This window comes from Meleagris gallopavo, chromosome 5, assembly GCF_000146605.3.
Source record: "Meleagris gallopavo isolate NT-WF06-2002-E0010 breed Aviagen turkey brand Nicholas breeding stock chromosome 5, Turkey_5.1, whole genome shotgun sequence".
Taxonomy (NCBI): Eukaryota; Metazoa; Chordata; class Aves; order Galliformes; family Phasianidae; genus Meleagris; species Meleagris gallopavo.
The window spans coordinates 44,320,279-44,344,505 of NC_015015.2; the positions used below are offsets into that span (position 1 = coordinate 44,320,279).

Consider the following 24,227-nt stretch of genomic DNA (forward strand, 5'->3'; position numbering starts at 1 on the left):
GCATGTCCACCAAGGCGGAGCAGTGTGAGTGACGGGGCCGGGCGGCGCGGCGCGACCGGGTGCGGTCCGATGGGAGCGGGTGCCCGGGGGCTGACTCCCGGCTGCGGGGCAACCCGGCGGGGCAGCGCTCACCCGCGTTGTCGGGCATCCCGGCAACGGGCAGCGGGAGGAATGGTTTGCGGAGGGGGGCCGCCTACTTTCTCGCTCTTTCTGCCTCCGCCGTTGCGGTGGTGCTGATGGAGAGGCGGCCTTCCTGGGGACGCGACGCGTCCGTCCTCGCTGGGCATGGAGCGGGGATCGGGCCTCTCCGGCATCGGTCCCGGCGCCGTGCCGCCCGGGAGGTGCTCCCGGCGTTGCTGCCTCGAGCCTGCCGTCGCTGTGTGATGGAGGCACGGTGCCGCTCTTGCTAGTGACGCGCACCTTTTGGCTGAAGGTACGGCGGCATCGCTGCATTGCCGAGTTCCTCCACGCCCTGCGGGACCCTCGGTTGCCCCCACCCTGCCCGCAGCCCGCCGCGTCTCGTGGCAGCCGGGGAGATGTGCCAGCCACCATGTTGGCTCTGCTGTGGAGCTGCCAGGTGACTGACATGGTGGCTGGGACGGCCGCGCGTGTGTGGCTGCTGGCGGCGGCTGCTGCTCTGCCAGGGAAAAACACCGGCGCTGTCGGGCTGGTCACCCGCGTCAAGGCTACTTTCCCTGCCGATGTTTGGTGTTAGATGTAAGTCGGGCAGCCTGCGAGCAGCAGGCTGGATCGATGCCTGCCGTGACTACGTGGTGCGATCTAATGGCTCGGAGGCTGATTGCTGTCCTCTGCGTCCTGTTGGCCACTCAGGTCACTGGCGAGGGTCCTTGTTCTGAGAAGCCTGTGCTCAACTGCTCTAGGGAAGAGATTACTTGTAACTTTTCCTGTAGGTTTTGCCACTTATTTGCAGTAATGGACGATGCCTCTGTTAAAATATTATGTGGATGTGAATTTATTACTGTGGGGCTGCATTTCTGGCCTTGTGAATAGAAAGGCAATGTTCTGACCACACCTCAGGCCTTGAGTGTGCAATGCTCGGATCCGTGTTACCCTGGTTTTTTTCTGCCTTCCTCCCACCCAGGTTCTGAATGTGTCCCCTCTTTCTTTCTCATACGTTGATTATATGTCCCTCACACTGGCCTATAGAAGAATTTCTGCTGCCCTTTGTACTGCCACTGTCTTCAGCATTTTCCCTCTTTTCTGTTTTGCCGCCTCTATTTCCGCATTCCTGATTCTCTTGGTCTTCTCTGCTTGAGCTTCTCTTCCATATTTTTTCCCTTGGCTGTCTTTCCTTTTCATCCCCTTGTACCATTTGGGAGACTGCATCTTGGTTCTACTGTGTCCATGTTGCTTTTTGTTGAAAGATCTACTTGGGATCCAGTTTGCAGATCTTTCCTCTTCTTGACACTTTTTCATGGCACTTCAGTGCTCACTGTTCAGTTAACAGACATATCCTGTGCATTCTAACTTACTGAATGTATCTTGTTTACAAAGACTGCTCTCCTGTCTAGTTATTATGACATTACCAAATGTCTTTTTCTCTACATAACTTTAAGATCCACTCACCTGCAATTTTTGACCAATAGTGATGGTGTCCGACAAGGATTATATTGATGTACATGCATAATTATCAGGCAAATCTTCAGGCTTCAACTGTTCTTGCTGTTGCTTCTGCCCTCATGGATAGACAAATGAGAACCAGAATGTCTCAAGGAGGAGTCACAAGTCATACTGAATCTGAATTTACCAAGAAACAGCAAAAAAAAAAACAAACCCTACAAATGTGGAAACGGAGTGACCAGTTGGGAAGAGCAACAAGGCACTGGTCTAAACATGAATGCATGACCAACCCTCAGCACGTTGGCAGGTTGTATGGAAAGCAGGTAAAATGGTGGCAATCTGGGAATTCATCTTGAGAAGCTTCTCTTTTTTTGTGATCACTTGAATTTCATATCTCATTTGAGGGGATACTGACAGTGGGTTTCATCATTTGACTCACCACCACAGCATGCCCGAGGTCTGCTTTTGTATCACAAGAGAATTAGTTCTTTTTCACCTTGAGTTACACTAACTGATGTTTAGTTGTGGTAAGTAATGCCCTGGGAAAACCTGATATCCATGATGTTTTCCAGGATTATGGAACAACCAAAACCATCTTTAAAAGCTCTTAATGGTTTCACTCAATTCAGTAAATGCTTATGGGGAAGCTAGGAAGTTTAGTTAAGTTGGTGTAGATAATAAAGACAGACTCAGCAAAATACCATGGAATAGCTTTTTTTCTTTCTTTCTATTTTTAATTTTGAATTTGTATGATATGATGACCCTATGAGAGTGGCAAAGGAAGTATTTCCTCTGAGTGACACCACATATTGAAGTGTATCTCTGGATGCTCAGGCCATTCACACATTTCATTATCTTTGGGGCTCATAAACCTTTGCTCTGGAGCTTTCTTTCAGAAGGTTATTAGCTGTTCTGGGATGCTGTACCGAAATGGTCAGCATTCTGGGCAGCTCTGAGAGGTGAGGCCAAAGCCTAGAGCTATGATAAGTATTTAGGAAGTCTAAATAAAGTGTTTTGTTATTTCAGCTTATATAATTGCATGACTGTGCTGATTAATAGAAAAAAATATATACATGTTATTAAAAAGAAGTAGTTATAGGAAAATGTGCCACAATTTTTGGCTTTTCATTAATTAATTTCATTTACGGGTATCTGGCAGCAAGACATGGCAGTCACATTTAAGGTCAAGCTGGATCAGGCTCTGAGCAACCTGGTCTAGCTGTTGATGTCCCTATTCATTGCAGGGGAGTTGGACTAGATGACCTTTAAAAGTCCCTTCCAACTCTGAGAATTCCATGATTTGGGCAATTGAGGGCTGGCAGGTTGGGTTTCTCAGGAGAGTTGATCAGTCTGAATAGAGCAAAAAGTGTCCAGACCATCCTTGATTATTTCTGCATGAGACTGGCCAGTGTCATATAGGCAGTACATGGTTTGGTAGCTATGGTGGGTCATTTTTCTTCCAATACTGAACATGGAGCTTGGTTAGATATTAAGAGCACTATTTCTAAAACAACCGGTCTCAAAGAAGGTGTAGAGCTTCTGCTGCTCTTTGAAATGCTCTCCTTTTTGTTCAAATTTCCTAAGATGCTTAAAGAAACAGCACAACTCTTTTCGTGTCTGTAGTTCATTGCATAGTGTACGTTTGTAACATTAAGTAAATAATATCAGCTCCCGTATTAGCTTGTATTTCTCTTTTTCACTATAGAAATGTCACCTCACATGAACCTCCTGTTATCCAGTGACTCATTTATTATAAATGGATCCTGAGATTTTTGGAGGCACAGATAACTGCTTTCTTTAAATTACTTTTTTTTTTTTTTTCCCCAATTGCTAGCACTAAGGCAATCTGAAGCAGAAGCAGACATTCGCTGCCTTTCTTGTCTTCCCCTTAGAGCTCATGCATGGTAATGTTCAATTTATTCAGTAAAGAGAGTGAAAAAGTCTTTTTTTATGGTCTAATTCTTAAATTAAGAAAAAAAAGAATCAATTGTGGTAGAAACAGGTGCGATTCTCTCACCATCTGCAAAAAGCTGAATGAAAGTTTCTGTGTTTTTCTTTTGTCTTTTATGTAGTTGCTTCCAAAATCCGTTACCTTCAAGAATACCACAACCGGGTTCTGCACAACATTTACCCTGTGCCCTCTGGGACTGACATTGCAAATACTCTGAAATACTTTTCTCAGACATTATTGAGGTAAGTTTTAACTAATGCTCTTGAAGAAAAAAGAAATTGCTAAAGTATTGTAGGGGGTATTCACTGACTTTGAATTGTTTGCAGGATTTAATGGATCAATGCTCTACCAGAAAGAGTCAGAGCATAATTTAAGAAAAGAATGGTATAAATTAATCTCTTCAGTGGCTGTTGCCCAATTTGCCCAGTTGAGCTGCTTATTGAGTGGCTGATTCTAAAATAAACTTGGTTGTTTACACATTTGCTAGGCCCTTCTAAGTCTTAGGTGAACGTACAAACATACTGAACCCGTGAAGAAAGGAGCTAGTGACCTGCAGAGCTTTATAAGTGGACATTCATGACCTACTTGGCAATCCTGGTGCTTTGGGATGGTAGAGCAATGAGCCAGGCAAACAGGACTAGAGTCTGTGCTGTAGTTCAGATCGGGTTCTGGTTCAGTCCTCTACAACAATATGAGTGAAGTTGGTATACAGATCTGGATTTGGATGGCAGCAGCAAGAGATCAGGATTGCTCTGACCCAGGAGTTTGATCTAATTTGATCCACATTTAGTAACAATATGTGGTACAAAATACCGTATGAATACAGAATACATTTTGAATAGGAAATATTACCTCTTGTCTTTCTAAAAAGATGTGAAAAATTGTGAGGCTTAGTTAGGAATGACATGCATATTCTGCTTTACTCCACAGTGCTACCTAGTGGTTTCATGTTTTCAAATCAGTTTAAAATGGCTTTTGACAGTGGAGATTTGATTTTTGTCTGTCCAGGTTTTGATTGGCAATAGTTTTCATATACAAAAAAAAAAAAAAAAAAAAAGTTAAATGCTGCATTTCTGTACATAGCTTCCTGAATTTATACCTGGGATGGTTTTCCTTGCTGTCAGAAGCTAGTTTGGAAATACAGCCATTTGCCTTATGTCCTGAGTAAACAGTAATTTATTACAGTTAACTGTGTATTTGTACACATATCCAGGTGATACAAATAAGTGGAGTAGCATGAATTTAACTTGAAAGAATGACATTAGTTCATTCTAACACTTATTCAAAGCCCATGGAACGTAACATGACCCTGTTTGTAAACCTATGAGAAGGAAAGATACGTAGAAATACTCATTATCAGTGGAACACCTCTTTCACTGTTTAAAAACAGACAAAAAGCAGCAACAAAACCACCAAACAGAAACAAAGAAACCCAGCCCTCTGTTAACTGAAAATCTCAAGACTAGAATTGTTTAACCACTGTGAAATGTGTTTCCCTCAGCATTTAAAATGTTGAAAAAAGGTAAGGCAATCAGTAGGGCTTTTTAAAAGATCACTAAATTGAATTTTGTCTGATAACACAGCAGTGGTAAAAAATAAAAAAATAAAAAATTCAAAGGGTCATTGAAAATACCTCTGAAATAGGACTTTGTTCCTACATCAGAGTGTTTTGATGGTTTATTTTACACAACACACACACTTAAATCATCTTTGAAGAAGGCTCTTAACTAAAGTGCCTCTACTTAAATGCTGTGAGCCTTCAAATCTAACTTTCTTGCTTAAACAGCTTAATTCTGAATTTTTTATATCTTGTCTCAGCTGTAACTACCAAGTGCTACAATGAGATTCATTTATTTTTGGGGCAGAAGTTCACTGGAACACAATGAATTTAAAAACTGTTTCTTAAAGAAAATATCTTTATACCACTGCTGTCTTGATCTTCCTGAGCAGTACAACTGCATGTCCAGTGCAACAAATTTTTCATACTCCATGGGCAGGGATGATTCTGGGCTTACTGAAGAAACTTTACCAACTATGAGAGCAATTTAGAATCAGAATAACAATTGAGCAACTTCATTTCTTTATTTTGTGCTTGGAATGGGACTGAACCAAAATCCTGTTGTTGATGATACTCACCTCATGAGGCAGAAGTGAAATTGATATGAAACATATAGATCTACATAATTCGCAAATAGCTTTGTCCTTAACGATGTTGGATCTGATTAACCTCACAAGTAGAGGGATGCCAATTTCAGCCAGGACTTGGATCTAAATTTATTAAGTGGCCTGCATTCTGATACTTAGGTCAAATCCTTGTAACTGGGGAATCTGAACTGTGGGTGAGAGCCTGAGTGCTATGGTTGAACCAGTATAAGTGTATATGCTTGCTGATACTAAGATAGAAGCTGGTTAAAGAAGCAAAACAAAACATACCCTGTGTTTAGTGTGGCAGATGGAAAGGAGGAAACTCCCACCCACTGTATGCAGATCTCTAAGATTTATCCTGAAACTAAACAGACTGGTTAAGAACTTGTCTTTCTGGACAGTCTGATAAAAAATTTCTTTGCATGCTGAGTCTCCTTTCTGCCTCCTACACTGATACTCCCTTGTGTAAGGTTTAACATCCATGTTAGAAATGTGTGGTGGAGAATAACCTTTCTAGCTTGAGACAGAATATATGTAATGAATTCAAGCTGCAGAAAGAGTACTGATCAAGCAACAGAAATGCCCATTGATATTTGGAGATTTGTCTTTGCAGAGCAAGTTGATTGGGGTCATCTATTTTAAAATAATTTTTAAAAATATTTTCTACTTTGTGTATTCTCTTTGCAGCTGATTTTTAGGACAAACTTTTCTTGATAAACATGTAATCAAAGGAATCAAGAAGGAATAGTTCTTAGTCACAGAAATTCCATACTATGATTGTGTTTTACAAGTGTAGCTTTTATTAGTTACTATACTTTTTACCTTTCCATATTATGGGCACATTGAATGTGCTTTCAGTGGGTATGCCTACTGTTTTGGATCACATTCATATCTGGTGTCATTCTGTTAGTTATCTCACAAGGGATTAGTTTGCTCCTTTGTGCTGTAGCTTTGATATAGCACAAGCTCAGGGGTGGGGGGAACAGATGTGGAATGGCTAAAAAAGTTCAATTCTTTATTTCTATGAACAAACATCACATAAAGTCACCATACACAATGCATAGCATATTGATTCATTTAGTTCTTCCTTAATTTTCCTCTTTGGACAAAAGCATTTCCTTACATTACCGCATGAATTTGTTTCATGCCCTGCTCATTTTCAGTATTTTAACTCTCATTTGAGGAATGATCTTAAGGCTTAAACATCTTGCAGAACAACTTATTCTTCCACATTTTCTTGGAGAGAAGTCTCCCTGCATGTTTCTAAGTAATATGTATTTCATAAGATATAGTTGCAAATGCTTACTGGCTAATTAATAATCAAGCTTGTTTTGCTGCCTTGGTGAGATGCAAATCTCTCAGACATTTTAGGAAATGTTTCCTGAAAGACAATAATTTTGAGATAGATTTGCAGCGGAGTTGTACAGATCTTTAAGGAAACCTGACAGTTTTCTTGCGTGTCATGGAGCAAGTTCAGTATGGAGTTATGATTTGCAGGCAGTCCCTTCTCAGTATGTGCTTTGAGCAGTAACAGGAACAAACTGCAACCATTCTATCTTGGTCTTAAAGGATCTTCTAGATTTTCATTTCTGATTCTTTAATTTATTGCCACTGTAACATATTGGTCAGTCACAAACCTGGGTCTGAAAGTTTTGTATTTTTTTTCCCCACCCAAATTTGACATAACTGGATCTGATTTTTGGATATGATCTCATTTCTGTTCCTAGAGTGAACAGAAGGATGACCCAATCAATATATAAGACTATGTGTCTTGGTTTCTAATCAGTTAGCTGTAGCTCCATGCCAAAAAAAAAGGAAGTCTGTAGTGCAAACTCTCCATCACTACCTTACATTTTCCAAAGCAAGGATTAAGTAGTGCAGTAATACTCTTTCTAGAAGTAAGAGTGATTTGAAGTGACGCGCTGGCAAGTTCAGGGATGGATAGTAGGTATCATCTGCTAGTAGGCAGAGATGAAATAATTTAGTACCTTCATGTCTATAAACAAGAGCTGTAGAGTACAGCAAATAAACATTAAGCAAATTAAAAATTAATAGGAAATAAGGAATCAGCACTCTGATCATTTGTATTTAAAGTCATACTAGATCCTAGTGATTTTTCTGATACAATTTTGTAAACATTTTAATGGCAGTCACTACTTTTCTTGTACTGGACATTGGGTAACAGAAATCAAATTAATCTACCAAATATGTAGGGCATAATAATAAAAAAAGCAGTCTCTTAATATATACAACATGCCTGTAATCTCTGACTGCAAGTGTGATGAGAGACCTGCCTGGTAGTATCCACTTGGCATTCAACTATGAAAATGTTTTACATATATAGTGAGTGAATGGCATCTCTTCTTATAAGCACCTTTGCATGAGTTCAGCTTACTTATGTGAGTTGTTGCATTGACACAGGTGAATCTGTGCCAAGGTGGTTATATGGTAGGGATGTCTGTTCTGTTAAAGATAATGGAGACTTCTAGAAGTCTCCCTCTTGGCATAATTCCACTCTTCATTAGTCATGAAAATTTTGATGCTACTCTCTTTTCTTTTTTTAAGTTAAATTTTTATGCTGCCTTTGGGAGTGGAGTTAAACCAACAGGAACTGTTTTTGGGAATCCTGATTGCTGAGAGGTGCAAAATATGCTTAAAGAAAACAGCAAAACATCAAAAACTGTGTGTGGTTTAATATATTTAAAAGGTGTGTTGTATTTTCTAGGCACATACAAAGACTGACATAACCCTATCATTACTTGATAACTAAAATGTAGCACTGCTTAAGTGACAATTTATATCTAAAGTAGCTTTTTACCTTTCTTTTTAGAAAATTAGGTTAACATGTTTACAACATTCTTAAAACTACATTAGCAAGGTGGTTCACATATAGCTTCTATTTTGATTCCCACTAAATCCTTTTTTATTTTTTTTTTTGAAATTATCTCTCCTTTAGTTTATAGTGAGTTTTGTTGAATAAATAACGTAAGTAGCAGGAGGAATGTATGGTAACACACTGTCTGATCTGCAGTTATATTATTGGTCTTGCTTGCTTAGCACTTAGATTTTGAAGGTAACTATTTACCCAAGGAACATTTGTATTCGTAAAGTAAAATGTTTCCTCCTTAAACATGAGCAAAGTTAAAAACACATAAACAACCATTATCATTAGCTCACAAACATATGCTAAAGACCATCTACTATATATTATTTTATAACTTTTCCAAATGTAGTTTAGTGAACATTTTAGAAATATTATATTATTTCTAAATCCATGTGCCTGTTTAAACTTCATTATCTCAAATGATACTGACTGAGTGGTCATGAAACAGTATCATAAAATACATAGACATTATTTTAATGCAATAAACATGTGATTTTTAAGACTATCTTAACAAACGCACATGTTTATTTTTTGCTAAAACATGTTTCTGCAAGTGCCACACCTATATTTTACATGTTTTCAGTCAGTTGGTTCAAAAGATTTCATAGAAGGGAAAAAAATCCAATAGCTTCTCAAAATCTCAGAGTAAAATACCAATCTGTTTTGACACAGCTATTTTTCCATAGCAAACATTATTGATACCTAGAATTTTTCTTAACTGTGAAACATGGGTAGGGCACTGAAACATGCATTTTTATATTTTTGCTCCTTATGAACCAGATAACACATGAGATGCAATGAAAATATTTGTAGATGTCAATTCTTTTATTTGAAGCATGGAAATCAGTGGTTAGTAGATTCATAGATAACTGGTTTTGGGAGAAATTGCATCTTATGTGGGATGTATCTGGTGTTTTATTATTTGTTTTATAGTGTCATTTCAATGTAATGTGCTGTTCTTTGTGTCTTTGTTGTCTCTTTTTTTTCTTTGTCCCCCCAACAGCATTTTGTCTCGCACAGGGAAGAAGGAGAATCAAGATGCCTCCAATTTGACAGTGCCCATGACCATGTGTCTTTTTCCTGTGCCATTCCCACTCACCCCATCTCTAAGACCACAGGTCAGTTCCATCAACCCTACTGTTACTCGCTCCCTCCTTTACAGCGTCCTGCGAGATGTTCCATCAGAACGTGGCCAGCAAAGTCGTGATGCTCAGTTATCAGACTACCCATCTTTGGACTATCAAGGACTTTACGTGACACTGGTGACACTGCTGGATCTAGTTCCATTGCTACAACATGGTCAACATGGTAAGCAGGCCCTTGAACCCTTCCAGTACGCTTAACTTCAGTGCCGTGAATCCATGAATGATGCTTAAATGCAATAGAAGAGATGGGCCTAAACTGATCTGGATCTGGATGTCGTATCTACTGGGATGTACTTACATCAAAGTGCTTGGTTTGCTTTCTGAAATAAAAGATATTTTGTTTTGTGAACCATGGATTTGGGTTTGAAGTCTGAACTTGTCTGATTTTCAGTGAAATGTTAGTAGTATGGAACTAAAATGTGTCTAAAAATATCTGGAACTTGAATATGAATCTGTTGGGATATCTACAGGCTTGTCTTTTTGAAGCGGCTCTCTTAAACGGGCATTACTTGGTTATGTATACTTATCTTGTGAGGAATATGCAGATTTAGTGTTTTGGTGAAGGTCCATCTCTGCACAGAACACGGTATACATTTGATGGAAGAAAAATGATGACAATAGAGATGTCTTAAAAATATTCCAGATTAAAAAGTTGCCAGTATTTCCATCTGACTTGCTGAAAAGCAGTGTTTTATTAGGTTTTGAACTGCTTCATCTCAAGATTTTTGTGACTGTGGTGTATTTTTATTGTTTCTTTTTTCTTTTTTTTTTCTTTTTTTTCCCTTCAAGTACTGCATATATCTGGCTTGTTAATCCATGGCTTCCCATAATGGGGTTTTGGAACCCAGCATTTTCCTTATGTTGCACAAGCCAGAAATTAATTTTCACCGTGGTACCGGGGTGTATTATATCATGATGAACTTATGTAGTTCAGTACAGGGAGTACTGTCATCAGTCTGATTCACTGCTAAACTCTTTAGCAGGAAAGCTGCTTCTGTTAAATGCTAAATTACTTCTGAGTTGGCAGCAGCATGTTTTGATTCAGTGATTACTGTGCTGGGATCTTGGAAAAAAGGGACTATTAGCAAATTACAGACTTGATGACTTTACCATTTTTCCAGAAATTGAAGTTAATTATCAAAACAATATTTTTCCAAGTAGATAGCATGGTGATAATTAAAAACCAATGGAGTCGTCTACAGAACAAATAACACTGAATAAACATGATTTTGTTTTATGATGGCACAATGGTTCTTCTGGTGAAGTTTTTCTGTCCTTAGACCATCATTGCTGTGTTACTTGACATCCTCATGGACAATCTGGAACATACAGTTGTCACTTGAATGAGGAAAAGCACTCCAGGAGCCTATGTCAATTGGAAGGCTATGCCAAGTGTGAACCTTACAGGAGCCTGTGCTGCATCTAGTGTTATTAAATATTTTAATTTTTACTTGGCTGAAGGCATTGAGAAAACACTTTGATTTACAGGGGATATCAAGTTAGTGAAAGTAATGTCCCTTATGTGAACGATTTCTAATTCAAAACAATCTTGGTAAATTGCAGTCTGTTTTGAAAAGTCTTCAAAGGAGAAAAGTAAAATCCTATATTTGAATAAGAGAAATCAAATGCGGAAATGTTGGCTTGAAAGTCATACTGCACAAAGTGCTACAGCAGATCAGAGGCTGACTGACTCATTAGTATACTAATACTGGCAATATGTAAACATCTTTTATTAGACATCCAAAGCATTTTATTTAATTTTTCATTCTAATACCTTTAGCAAGGTATCAGCTGGAGTAAAATTTTCAGATTTGTTCGTCTGGTCTGAAGAAATGCACAGGCCATTTGGGAGGAGTCTCCAGGAAAAAGAAACAAGAATGATCTGAAGTCTAGAAAATGTGGACAGAAAGGCAAAAACAAAATACCTTTGGCTTAAAGAAAACTGAAGGGAGTTGTGGTTACAAACATGTAAAGATTGTTTAAAGATTGCTGCAAGGAGAAATAAACTGTTTGTGTTTACAGTTACCTAGGAGCAGGATTAGAATTAGTTGTCTTACATTGCAGCAGAAGAAATTTCAAAAACAAAACAAAAAACAAACAACAAAACAAAACAAAAAATCCAACACCCTTTTATTATATGGATGGTTAAACACTAAGAGGAACTGACAGATGAGGGAGTGAACCTTTGTCTTGCAGATTACTAAAGCCAAGTTAGATAAATTTGTTCCAGAAATAATGGTTGACTCATGTGAGGCAAGGGGATTTCACCTATTATTTCCTGTGCTTCTGTGTATTGATAATTAAGTTTTGTGATAGAACTTAATATTTTTTTCCCTCAACATAGCATTTGACAAAAAGAAACGTGTTTTTTTTTTTTTCCTCTGAACAATCCATACTGTTTGGGTAAGTACAACAGGTACACTAGATGGTCCTCAGATTGGATCCTGCCAGACTATACCAAATTGTCAATTTACCAACTTAGATGGTAAATATGCATTGCAAGAGCAAAACGTGCTCTAGCATTAAAAGTCTAGTTTTTCCACAGAAGGTTTACTATGTACACAAAAATGAAGTGCAGACTTGTCTGAGCACTCTAATCATTCTAGGAGTAATGATAAGTTTGGAGACTGTGTAATACAACTAAGTTTACAGAGGGAGTAACAAATTCCTCTCCTGCAGAGGTAATGCCTTATGATATTTTGTAGTCACCTCACAGGTTCAAACCTGGAATTCATTGGGTTCTTGGAGGGTTACTGGCCCCCTCTCAGTTCCTCATTTGGAAGATGTCACAATTCCCACATATGCAATAATATTTAGATCTTGAAATGTTGCAATTTCTTAAGTATCTTTTCCAAAGCATTGTATTAATTAGAATTAGTCTGAAACTCATAAATTTGTAATTATCTCATTCTTTTTAAGCCTTGGGCGTTCTTGGTCTCAATGGCTTCCAATGAAAACAAGATCCTCTGTTTAATCACATATTGTTTGCAAAATGCAGTAATGCTCCCCCAAGCCTCTGTGGGAGGCAATTTGCAGATGTCATATGGGTAATTAAGATCAAAATCTGAGTTTTGTTGGCAGATAATCTGAGAATTTTTTACAAAAGGGGGCTTTTTCAAATCTAAGTACCTATCAAATCTGAAATAACACCTCTGCTTAAATGCAGGCCACTTTATGTAGGTGTGTTCATTTTATTTGTATTCCCTACAAACTGTTCTGGATACTGCTGAACAGCTGTTTCCCTTGTTTTAGGAGGGGCTTCAGTGATGATTGATATCACTTACTTGTGACCACGATAATTAAGTAATTAATTATGAAATACTTTGAGGGGAAAACTTGAATTTAAATGCAAACTTTTGATGGATTAATAAATCAAAAAGTACATAGTTGTAATTATTTTCCAACGTAATGATTCTGTATTTATTTCATTTTATTCAACAGATCTTGGGCAATCAATTTTTTACACTACTACATGCTTGCTTCCTTTTCTCAATGATGATATTTTGAGTACTTTACCTTATACAATGATTTCAACATTAGCTACCTTTCCACCATTTCTACACAAGGATATTATAGAATATCTCAGCACATCTTTTCTGCCTATGGCTATCTGTAAGTAGAATTTATTCTGGTATTGTTATGGTTCAGAAAATAGTACACTGGTACAATATCAGTCTGTAAGAGCTGAAGTTAAGTCTTAGAATTGTTATGCAATATTGCACTGTATGTATATAAAAAGACTATTTTAAAATGAAAATAATTAATTTTTATTTATTAGTGATTCTTTTCTTGATTACAGAATTAATGGACAGAATGCTGCTAAATGATGCATACAATATCAATATGCATATGATGTATAATTTTTGCATCTGTACTGAACGTGGATGAACAATGAGTCTTTTTAGTGTAATGATACTGTGATGAATTTCCAGTTTTCTCCCTGCATCTCTTCCTGTCATTGTAATTACTGTACTAAATAGCTGCACATGTAATGTCTTCTACCTCTAAGTTTTAAGACAGAATCTGATAATGGCTGCCTTTTTTGGGGGGGCAGATAGGATGGGGAGTGTGGAGTTTCACTTTCTCCCCTGAACATATGATGTGACTACCTAATTCCAAAATTCCTGTAGATTGAATGATTGAATTCTGAAGTGTATACTTGTCTTTGTACCTGACTAAAAGCTTGATGGGCTTTCAATAGTAGGGAGAATTTTAACCATTTTCTGCAGACAAAAATATTAGGTTTAATATTAAAAATGAGTTTTAACCAACAGTCCTTTCCCTGTGAAGTTGATCACTGGGACAGTCTACAAGAAAGTTTACAGATTCTCGAAACACAAATGGACAGCATCCTGAGTACCTGCTCTAGTTGACCTTTCTTTGAGCGGGAGTTGGACAAGATGATCCACAGAGGTTCTCTCCAACATCAACCATCGTGTGATTCTGAGAATATCTCCTCCTTATTTGCACTGTGGGCCTTTATGAAAAAAAAACAGGAATGATTTTTAAATAAAGGTCTACACTGATGTCAATGAAAAGTGCAGAAATTCCTCCTAGGTCAAGAGAAGAAGTATGGTCCGGTGTTCCAAGATTAAGATTTTGTGGAAATTTACACCTAAATATTTTCAGGCTGCGCTCTTGGGGAAATTTCCTCTTTAGGTTAAGAGCAGAATGTTATATTAAGCTTTTATTTCCTCCATTGAAGTTATCTGTTAAAGAACTGCTGATGTACTTAGGTAACCTATGCCCCCCTGTCTTCAGATCTCTAAAACTGTTCTCCAAAAGAACTGATGGAGCCAAATCCTTGGCTCTCTTATATACATGCAATTCCATAGTCTGTGTGGATGACATTCAAAAAAGAATGCTTCAGCTCTCAGTTGCATTTTAACGTTAGCGCAGAGCAGGAGATACTACATGATTCTCTATTTTGCCTTCTCTTGCCCTTTACCAGTTGTGTGCTCTTTAAAATTGTGTCCTAGGCTTTCTCCCTAGTGAGGAGTGATCTGTTCCTTTGCAAGGCAAGTGTAGAACCTTTCTTTTTCCTTGTGTTCAGCTCTGAGACAATCTGAAGGGTACAAGAGATGGCATAAACAGCTGAATAGCCAGATGGGAGGGATGAAGGTATCTTGCTGAACTATGATTATGTTCTATCCCAAATACTTAGTGTTTTGGTCCTGACAGACAGGCTTGGGAAAGAGCTGTAGCACATGAACAGAGAAGATGCACGTCTCCTCTTGTGTAGGTGTGTGCTTTCAAAGATATGTTGCCATGATATAGTTCTGCAAATAAGCATATACACTCTGCAGTATACTATCAGAGAATAAACATACTGCAGGAGATTAGAAGAAACTCTAGCTACCTCATATGTGAGGTCAAGTTTACAATACCTTGGCTACGCTGCATTGCTACAGTTTATCCTTATCATAGATTACACAGTGGTATATAGCCATAATTTCAGTTCATACCATGTGGTCTCTGAGAAGTGCTCTGTGTCGTATATCACCAGTCAGCCATCACCAGTCTCACAGCTTTGCCAGTACACATCAAAAGTAAGCTTTCCATTCTCCTCGTTTCCTTACTTTCTACTTCATCCTTGACATACCTATGACTCGAGTCTCAGTTGTGTGTGACTGTATGAGTGATGCTGTTCTGATCAGTGTGTGGATCCTGAAGGAGAGTGCATGAGAAGAGCACTGTCTTTGCTCAGGGCAGCTCTGAGAAAGAAGTCTTCCTGATCTAGGAGAACAGATGCATGCTCTGTGAAATGATTCCATATTCTTAGTCATCTCTCTCTTCCAGGGGGTTAATCCCCACCAATACAAAATGGTGTGATACCTTAGGATTATTATTATTTTTTTTATTATTTGTATTACTTGTATGAGTTGAAATCAGGTATATGCTACTTTCCTTGTTATATGCTGATTTTTTTTTTATCCTTTCTCTTAAGTGGGCTCCTCGAAAAGGGAAGGTGTTCCAGCTCATGTCAACCTATCTGCATCATCAATGCTAATGATTGCAATGCAATACACATCAAACCCAGGTACGTGTAAACGTGCAACTTGCAATAATTCTCTGTGAAGCTCTCAGTCATGAAATTCTGTGTCAAATGTGATCAAAGAAGTTCAGATGATGGATAAATCTATCTTTCTATCCAACACAGGATGAAAAATCAGTAATTTTAGTCAAAACTGGTATTTCTGAGCATTGTGCTTGAAGTTGTCATTGTGCAGATATGAAATCTCATTGTGATGAAGAAATAGAATTGGGCTCGGGATGAGAGACTGTTCTCCTTTTGCTTGATATCAGGAAACTGTTAATTTATTATACTGTATTTTATAGTAAAAGTTTGGTTTCTGTTATGATTTGTATTCCTCCATGATGACAACTGATACTATTTTTAAAGAAGACAGATAATGCTGGCTACAGGCTCAGACCAGAGCTGTTACTCAATTGTAATTGGAAGTACCTAAGTATAAATACCATTCTCTCTCACTGTGGTGTAGCCTCAGTTAAATCAATGCAGTCACATGATCAAAATGAAACAAAATTCTACCAGCTGTCATATTCCATGCCTATTTTATACATATGCTTAATTGGTTAGGTGGTGTGTGTAAGGAGGAACCTCACACTGCGCATGAGAATTGTTGCATCATGCTAATGCAGTTCAGGGGTAAATAAAAACAGTACACGATTTTTAAAAGCTACTTGTGCAACTTTTTTTCATAAACTGTTGCATTTTTGCATGCGAGTTCATGTTCCATCCATCAGAGAAAAATTTGCCTCTGTGATTTTGGGGAAGTCAGACAAATATTAAGGGGTTCCTTTGGCTCTCGTGTTTAATACAGTATGGCTTCTTTACTCTTTGGTATACAAAGGAATGATGTGCTGTCACGTGTTGTTTCTGTCTCTGTCTCGCAGTAAATGACAAAACACCCATTTATGGCTTTATATAGTGCCGAAGAAACTAAGTGAATTAGCAGGTATTCCTAAGCAAGATGTCTCAAAAAAATGACCTCCATGAGTACCCTCATAAGGCTCATTATCTTACTGCATTAACTGATATTTAGTAATATTTAAAGTGTGCTATTTTATGAGAACTCTCAGGGCATAATCCTCTAGCAAACTTTTTAAAATAAAAGGTAATTAAATTAAATGTAGACAAAGAAAAACCAACTGGTTAATTATATCACTTCTGTAACATGAGTTTCCGTTTTAGTATTACATTAGTATTTAGTATTACTGTCTTCTCTCTCTCAGTGTATCACTGCCAGTTACTGGAATGTCTCATGAAATATAAACAGGAAGTATGGAAAGTAAGTTTGTGATCTTATGTACCTTGTGGAAATGTCTTGCTGGTAATGAAAACCAGAGGGCTTGAAAATAGAGCTGATTATATGTCAAGAGCTGATAAAAAAATCTATATATTTCATCCTCTGAGTTATGAAGAGGAAGGTACTGATTTTAACATTACAGAAGCAACACTACTTTTCGTAGAACAGACCTCTCTTTCCTAAATACTAAGTAGTTGTGGCTCCAAGTGGCAGAAATATTGAAAACTACCAATCTTATCAGTTTCTGTGATATTTAACTCTTCCAAGGACTCTGTAAATATCGTCTTAGCCCGAATCTGATTTGGATCCAGTTATTTAACTATGTGACACCTCTTTGCCCGAAGAATAGACAAAGGCTTCATTTGCTGTGTGCTAGTATACCATCTGGGAGGGATCACAGCTGTTGGATGTTCTGACCAAACTCAGAAGCCAGTTGTAGACATATCTTTTAAGTTTTACATCTAATCTACTTGTAAGAGATTACAAAAAATAATTGGTAGGGCATTAAGAGTACATATTTTGTGTGTTCAAGTATATTTGTGGAAGCAAATAGTAAATGTTGAACTGTATTTTTTACCTTGAGCAATAAACGTGTATTTCTTTCCTTAGGATTTGCTATATGTCATAGCCTATGGACCATCTCAAGTTAAACCTCCAGCAGTACAAATGTTATTTCACTATTGGCCCAATTTAAAACCCCCTGGAGCAATCAGTGAGTACAGAGGACTGCAATACACAGGTCAGTGCAGCTATTTTTGTGTAAGCCAAAATAAATATGAAGTGAATAGTCAGCAGTGTGTTAATTGCATGCTTGCAGTTCTAAGATATATTTTAAAATCCTGTTGTTTCGTGAGTTGTGCTTTCATAGGTATATACAATATCACTTTGTCTGTGTTTGCAAAAAATCTTATGGAAAATAAAAAAAAATTGATCATGGCTAGTGATTATACGGTGTTACTCCAAATACTAACTAAAGGGAACAGGAGGAGAAATAAGTACAGCATTCCAAATGGTCTGTGAAACTGCTTTCTTGGCCTCACAGTGATTCTGGCTTATGTTTCTTTCAATTACTGCTTTGGTTGCTTTGTTGTGCCAGCTGCTATCACTACTGCTTTTGCTAAGGCTGTTTATTTGGCTGTTATTGTCAAAGAACTCAGGTCATGTCAGTTGTGGTCATTATAATGGATAAGTTTCAAGGTTGACTGTAGAGTGAAAATGTCAGCCATGCATATAGAGCTGAGAAAGTGAATGGTGCAAGTCATCTGTCCACCGAACTACCTAATGGGAGGATTCTGCTTTAATAGTTGGAACTGTCAGGCAGCATTTCACTACTTGCTTGCCTGTCTCAACCTGTCTGTTTCAAATAATCCTTGTCATACAGGAGTGTTAATTTTTAAAATTTCTGGACCAAAATGCAAAAATTTACATAATAAAAATGAAGAAGACCATCTAGACCAACTCAAGTTCATCTTGAATGTTTCTTATAGCTATTTGTATGATCTCTTTTAAACATTTGCCTTGATTTTTCTTTTTAAAGAATTCCTATTGTACTCCTCTGCATCACTTCTTTTATGTGGTCAGATTTACAAACGCAGCACAATATTCAGTCTGAATTCTTACTAACACACGGCAGACTGGAGTAGTTTTTCTCCATTTTTCTATTTTTCTAACTTTTCTATTAGTGTATCCCACTGCGAGCCATGTGTTTTCCTCAGTTGCACGGCACTTTGACTTGAGGGCATTCCATAAAGCATCCAACAGAGATTGCTTGAACCTACCTTTTGTTTACTTCTTGTCATTACAAAACTAAGGTTCCTTCTGTGGCTAGGGTGTTCTTCCAGTATTACAGTGCGTTCTCATTTAGCCTATGCATGCTTTTGAATTTACTGAGCTACTCCTACTGTCTGGTTCTGGGAGGTGGAAAATTATTAATTAATTCAAAACCTAGTGAGAATGGGAAGGATCTACAAGGGGAATGTCTGTGTCTTTCTTTTTCTTTTCCTTCATAGTTTGTTTATTGTAGTTATTAGTCTTCCTGAGGAATTACGTCTTTCATATTTATGTAGTACTTATACAAGAGGAACTTGTTTTTTATTGATACCACTAGACACAAAAAATATAAATAATTTCTATTATTTATATGTCTATTAATCTCCTGTGTTTTGGTTTTGCAGCTTGGAATCCTATTCATTGCCAGCATATTGAATGCCATAATGCAATTAACAAACCAGCTGTAAAGGTACTGCTATTTTGTCAGAGGTCAAACCTGATTATCTGGAGGTGGGGGAGGTTGCACTTCGCTGCAGGTGTGGGGCATGGTAATGTTTAGCTGACTAAGAGCAGATGGGTAGCTAAGAGAATAGAAAAACCTTTCAAGACTAAAGGAGTGAGAGCTTTGTGAATGTTTTTTTTTTTTTTTTTTGAATACCTAAAGCAAGATGGAATATTTCCTCCAATAACTGTGAGTCAAGCCTTAACATTAGAATGGTTACAAAGCAACATATAGAATTCTAAGCTGGCTAATAAATATTTTCCTAAACATATGTGATTGTGTAAGTATATGTGCAAATCTAATTATGAAGCTTGCTCTGAAAGTAATGCCTCCTGTTTTATTATATTTGTTCATGATACCAGAGTCAGACGTTGGTCATATGGCAGTAGAAGTTGAACCTTCACAACAATAGTCTGTTACATTTTGTTGCTGAGTGACAGGTTGCAGTAGAGGGGCAGTCTGACAAAATGGCATCTGACATGGAAGTGCTTATGAAGCAGAGATGTGGAATTGAATTCATCCATACTGAAAAAATTGCATCCATTGACATTCATCTACACTTAATGAATGTTGATGGAGACCAAACAGTGGATGTGAGCACAGTGAGGTGCTGGGTGCTTTGTTTTGGCACTGGGGACAGCAACAGTGAGTCAACTCTGCTAATGCAGATTTTTACAAGTGTGGCATGCAGGCCATAGTTCATCCCTGGTGAAAATATATAGCTGATTGTAGTGACTCTGTTGAAAAATAGTGTTTTGTAGCTGAGAATTTGCTTTGTCAAAAAGGACTGTTGTGCTTTTTGTGTCTGATATGGTTCCTATGGGAATAACTAGGAGACATTACTTTCAGAGGAACCTAAGTATATACACGAAATACGTCAGTTGCATAATACATGTTCATCTTGATATCAGACTGATGTTCATACAATACTTGTATTCTTATTGTGATCCTTTGATTAGAATGTGTTCTAAAGCAAATAGCAACAGTGCTTTATATACCACTTTTATAGCCTGCTTTAAGAGGATGCAAATGATGGCTTTTTTGTTTACACACAAAATAACAAGTAAAATGGTTTGCACAGGATCAGAGAGCAATTCAGTGGCAGACAACAATAGCATCCCAAGTTCAGAGCATACTATGGCTTAGCATACTAATTAGTTAAATATGTAGGTGCAATTAATTTTCCTGGCACCAGTTCGTACACAAATACAATTATGTGAGTCAAGAAATTCTTCAGCAAACCTTTTCCACAGGTTGTTTTGCAGACTGGATATCATGGTGACACTTGTCCCACATGTGGGGGCATTCTGTCACTGGAATTGTGCTGGGTAGTTAACAGCTATGAGGACTGAAAATTAGGTCCTGCTGAAAGGGAAATTACTGAGAGAGAAATAAACTTTTACATTACCTTGTCCTAAGCAATTCTCTCAGTGACTGTTTGGAAGAAACAAAAAGTCTGTTGTGACTGTGCAACGTTAATGAATGTGAACGTGTAACACAAAACGTACTGGTCTTTCAGAGAATGAAGATTTTCATATTGGAACACAAATTGTTCTTTTCCCATAGATTCTCATTTTCAGATATATTCCTTTCTTTGTCAAGAATACTTTAAGATCTTTGACTGCCAGATCCTGAGTACCATCTTTCAGAATACTTAATGCTCTCAATAGTTATCAAGGCTGTATTGTATAGATTGTCTCTGCATTGATGCATTGAACACTTTCTCAGTGAACTTTCATGGACAGATGTGTTAATTATTTTCCTTCTCTGTGTTTCAGATGTGCATTGACCCATCCTTGTCTGTGGCTTTGGGCGATAAACCACCTCCCCTATATCTTTGTGAAGAATGCAGCCAGAGAATTGCAGGGTAGGTACACTGAGAGATGGAGAATGATCAGGCACAGTCAGTTAAACTCCACACTTCAGAAGAATCTGTTACAAAAGACTGTTACACTTTTTTTTTTCTGTATGATTAGCATATAATTTGTATAGTTAACTCTCTTCAAATATAGAGCACAGTGCAACACAGTGAACAAGGGTTACAGAAACTTACCCAAATGGTTAGAACTTGCAGTTAAATGGGTCAGTAGTGAGTTTTGAAGTTAAGATCATTGAGTGACTAGAGTGTGGGATGTATTGACAGTGGTAGGGGAACCTTACTAATGTACAAGCTTTTGCTTATGAAATTTTTCTTTCTCCTTGTCCTCTGAATGTCATTAAAGCAGGATATTACAATGAAAGATCTTTTGCAGAGACTTGGTTACTTTTCTGTTGCATATATTTCAGATTGTTCTCTAATATATACTGTAAAGCAGCATAGTAAAGAATTGAAACTGGTCCAGGCTTGTCCAGTACATTAAAGGAATATATATCTTGAGATGAATGAACCTCATTAACCTCAGTTTTTTAAAATTGATTTTAAATCAATTTTTTTGTGCTTTATCTGCTCATAATTAAGGGGACTTCAAATCACTAGTTCAAATAGACAAAGTTAGTTCAGAAGCTACATGTTTTTGTTTTTGTTTTGTCCTCAATTTAACAGCCACCTTTATATCACACCAGCTGCCAGAAAAAGCAATTACATCTTGTAGAAGTCATCTTAGTTTTTAAGACATTGATTTAAAGCTTCAGGACAAAGTAATTTAATTTGGTAGAACCATAGCTTCTGAGGAGACTCACAGTAAGTGGTACTAGAACAACTTTTTTCCATATCTGTCTGTCACTCTTCGCTATCACTTCTTAGCCTTCAAACTTCCAGAGCACTCACTGTTTTCATTTAATAAATTAGTGCCTTATAAGTAATTTTTGAAAGCTTTGAACGTGATGTACCAATGTCAGAGCAGTAATTTGTAGTAAGTCAGGGACAGCAAAGAGAGGTAAAATCAAGCAGCCTGTCGTTTAAGAAACTGTACTTGTAAAAACACTTCTTGGGACTAACGTCAATGCTTCCACATTCATGTAGGTAATTTTCCTCAGTGCAAAAATAAATGCATATGTAAATAAAGAAATGGAAAGCTAATTAGATATACAATTTTTATAGGGATCACAGTGAATGGTTGATTGATGTTCTTCTACCACAAGGTAAGAGGTATCTTAAGGGTAGGTACAAACTAATCACAATTGTACATCCCTATGTTGGTATGGTATTTCTGCGTACTGTGTTACTTAAAATGCTGCATTCTATTTTTAAAAAGTACTGTAGAATTTGAAAGTAGCTTGTTCTTCATGCTGCTAAATGTCTTTAAATTATTGTAAAGCGTTAACTAGTTTATACTTGAAATCATATGCAGCTCTTTATTTGTGAGGAAACGGAGGTAACTGAACAGATTTTAAATTCTTTAAGCATATATTGTTGAAGCCAAATCTATAAAATGTATTTTGGCCAAGAAGAGGAGCTAGTTCTTCTGATAACCTGGCTCTGATTTTAAAGCTTTAAAAGCTTCTGAAAATGTATTCTACAAAGAGGAAGCTGTAAAGGATATCAGAAATGGACATAACATATTTTTCAATGATCTATACATTGATCCAATCATGGCCCATTGGCCAAAGAATATATTTGTTATTCTACTATCTGCCAGAAAGCAGATAGACTTTCCTGAGTTTACAAGGACAGTCACATATTCTCTAGAATACTGTTTCAAGGACAAAACAAAGACATTCCCTTTCTCTTTGTTCAGCAAACTGGAAATTCTTAGACTGTGGATTTTTTCTTGCTGTTTCCTTACAGTTACAATCTAACCCAGGTTACAAAATGTATCATTTATTTTAAGGGAATTTGAATTCTTTTTTTTTCATTTATTTTAAGGGAGTCGGGGATTCAGAAGCCTCTGAATCAGATAATGGGGTTAAAGACTGAGAGGTACTGCTTACAGGTTGAATCATCAAATATTTCTCTGTGGAGATAGTGATTATGGATGTAGTGGCTACATCTACATTGTTAATCTAAATTCACCAATACTACCAGCTTTCGCAGACAATGTAATTCTGTGAGCCCTGCTTCCCATGGTATGCCAGTTGTATTAGTATGCCAACAGGCTCACTGTTGCAAATCTTCCTATGAAGAGTGGATGGGAGCACAGCACACTTAACATACCAGGACTTTTCTTTCATTCCTGTATAGAAACAGCTAGTAAACAAATGTATGCAGTGTCCTACCTTCAGGAATCCAAAAGACTTAGAGATTTGAGTAGTATCTGGAAGCATAAGTTTAGCCTCAGAGAATTCCTTGCAGCTATTCCATTTTCCCATGGTTGGCATATTAAACTAGAAGAATCATCATTCTATGTTGATGTTTTGTATGCCTTCCCCTTACAGCTGAAATTTCTGCTATATGTCAGAAGAAGGTAAGATTAAGTCATTTCTGTGATGAGGCATGATTTGGTGTTGTGTGTAATGTCATTCCATTAGTGTGTGGTGCATCCTTTTTGGTATCATTCCAAGTTTTCACAGTTTATCCGTGAATGCATTTGTTGGAGATGGGAATGATTTAGAAGCAAGACTTCTTTTTGTTTAAACTGTTGATATTTGACTGGAGTGGTAGGTTTTTATTCAAGATGTAATGAGTAAGGCAATTTAATTATGCAATTGAGTGGATTTGTTATTCTGTAACTGCTTATGAAGTAAATACAGCAAAAGATTGATTTTTTTTTTTATCTTGAGTATTTTATATCTTCTTGTTTTCCTGAAGTTCTAGATTAATCTTAAATTGGACAAAACTCCTACTGTAAACAGTGAATTGTTTTAAATATATGGACTGAAAGTATTCAGTGGTCTAAAAAATTGCTGACAAAAAGAATCTGCTTGCAAAACCTACTGGCTAGTGTGTTTTAATAATAGTTCAGTAATGAAGGATACAATATATAACATATGCTAGATCTTCTGTGATAAATAAAGCTTTTCTGTTGGGCCAGATTACCGC

General features: G+C 37.4%; 1 protein-coding gene across 7 annotated transcripts in view; it reads left to right on the top strand.

The window, feature by feature from the left end:
• Positions 1-24,227, top strand: part of UNC79 (unc-79 homolog, NALCN channel complex subunit) — a 100,071-nt gene that overhangs the window by 4,570 nt on the left and 71,274 nt on the right. For 2 of the 7 annotated variants that reach the window (XM_010711850.3, XM_019615844.2), the window contains exons 1-11: positions 270-1,904; positions 3,654-3,774; positions 9,565-9,869; positions 13,148-13,318; positions 15,654-15,746; positions 16,964-17,019; positions 17,647-17,776; positions 19,212-19,276; positions 21,088-21,176; positions 22,350-22,390; positions 23,624-23,652. In XM_010711850.3, the coding sequence (XP_010710152.1) occupies positions 1,859-1,904; positions 3,654-3,774; positions 9,565-9,869; positions 13,148-13,318; positions 15,654-15,746; positions 16,964-17,019; positions 17,647-17,776; positions 19,212-19,276; positions 21,088-21,176; positions 22,350-22,390; positions 23,624-23,652 (1,146 nt within the window). In that variant the 5' untranslated portion in view covers positions 270-1,858. Of the gene's footprint in view, positions 1-269; positions 3,775-9,564; positions 9,870-13,147; positions 13,319-15,653; positions 15,747-16,963; positions 17,020-17,646; positions 17,777-19,211; positions 19,277-21,087; positions 21,177-22,349; positions 22,391-23,623; positions 23,653-24,227 lie in introns of those variants that run through there. The other 5 variants (XM_031553658.1, XM_019615846.2, XM_019615848.1 and 2 more) reach the window with 5 other exon arrangements.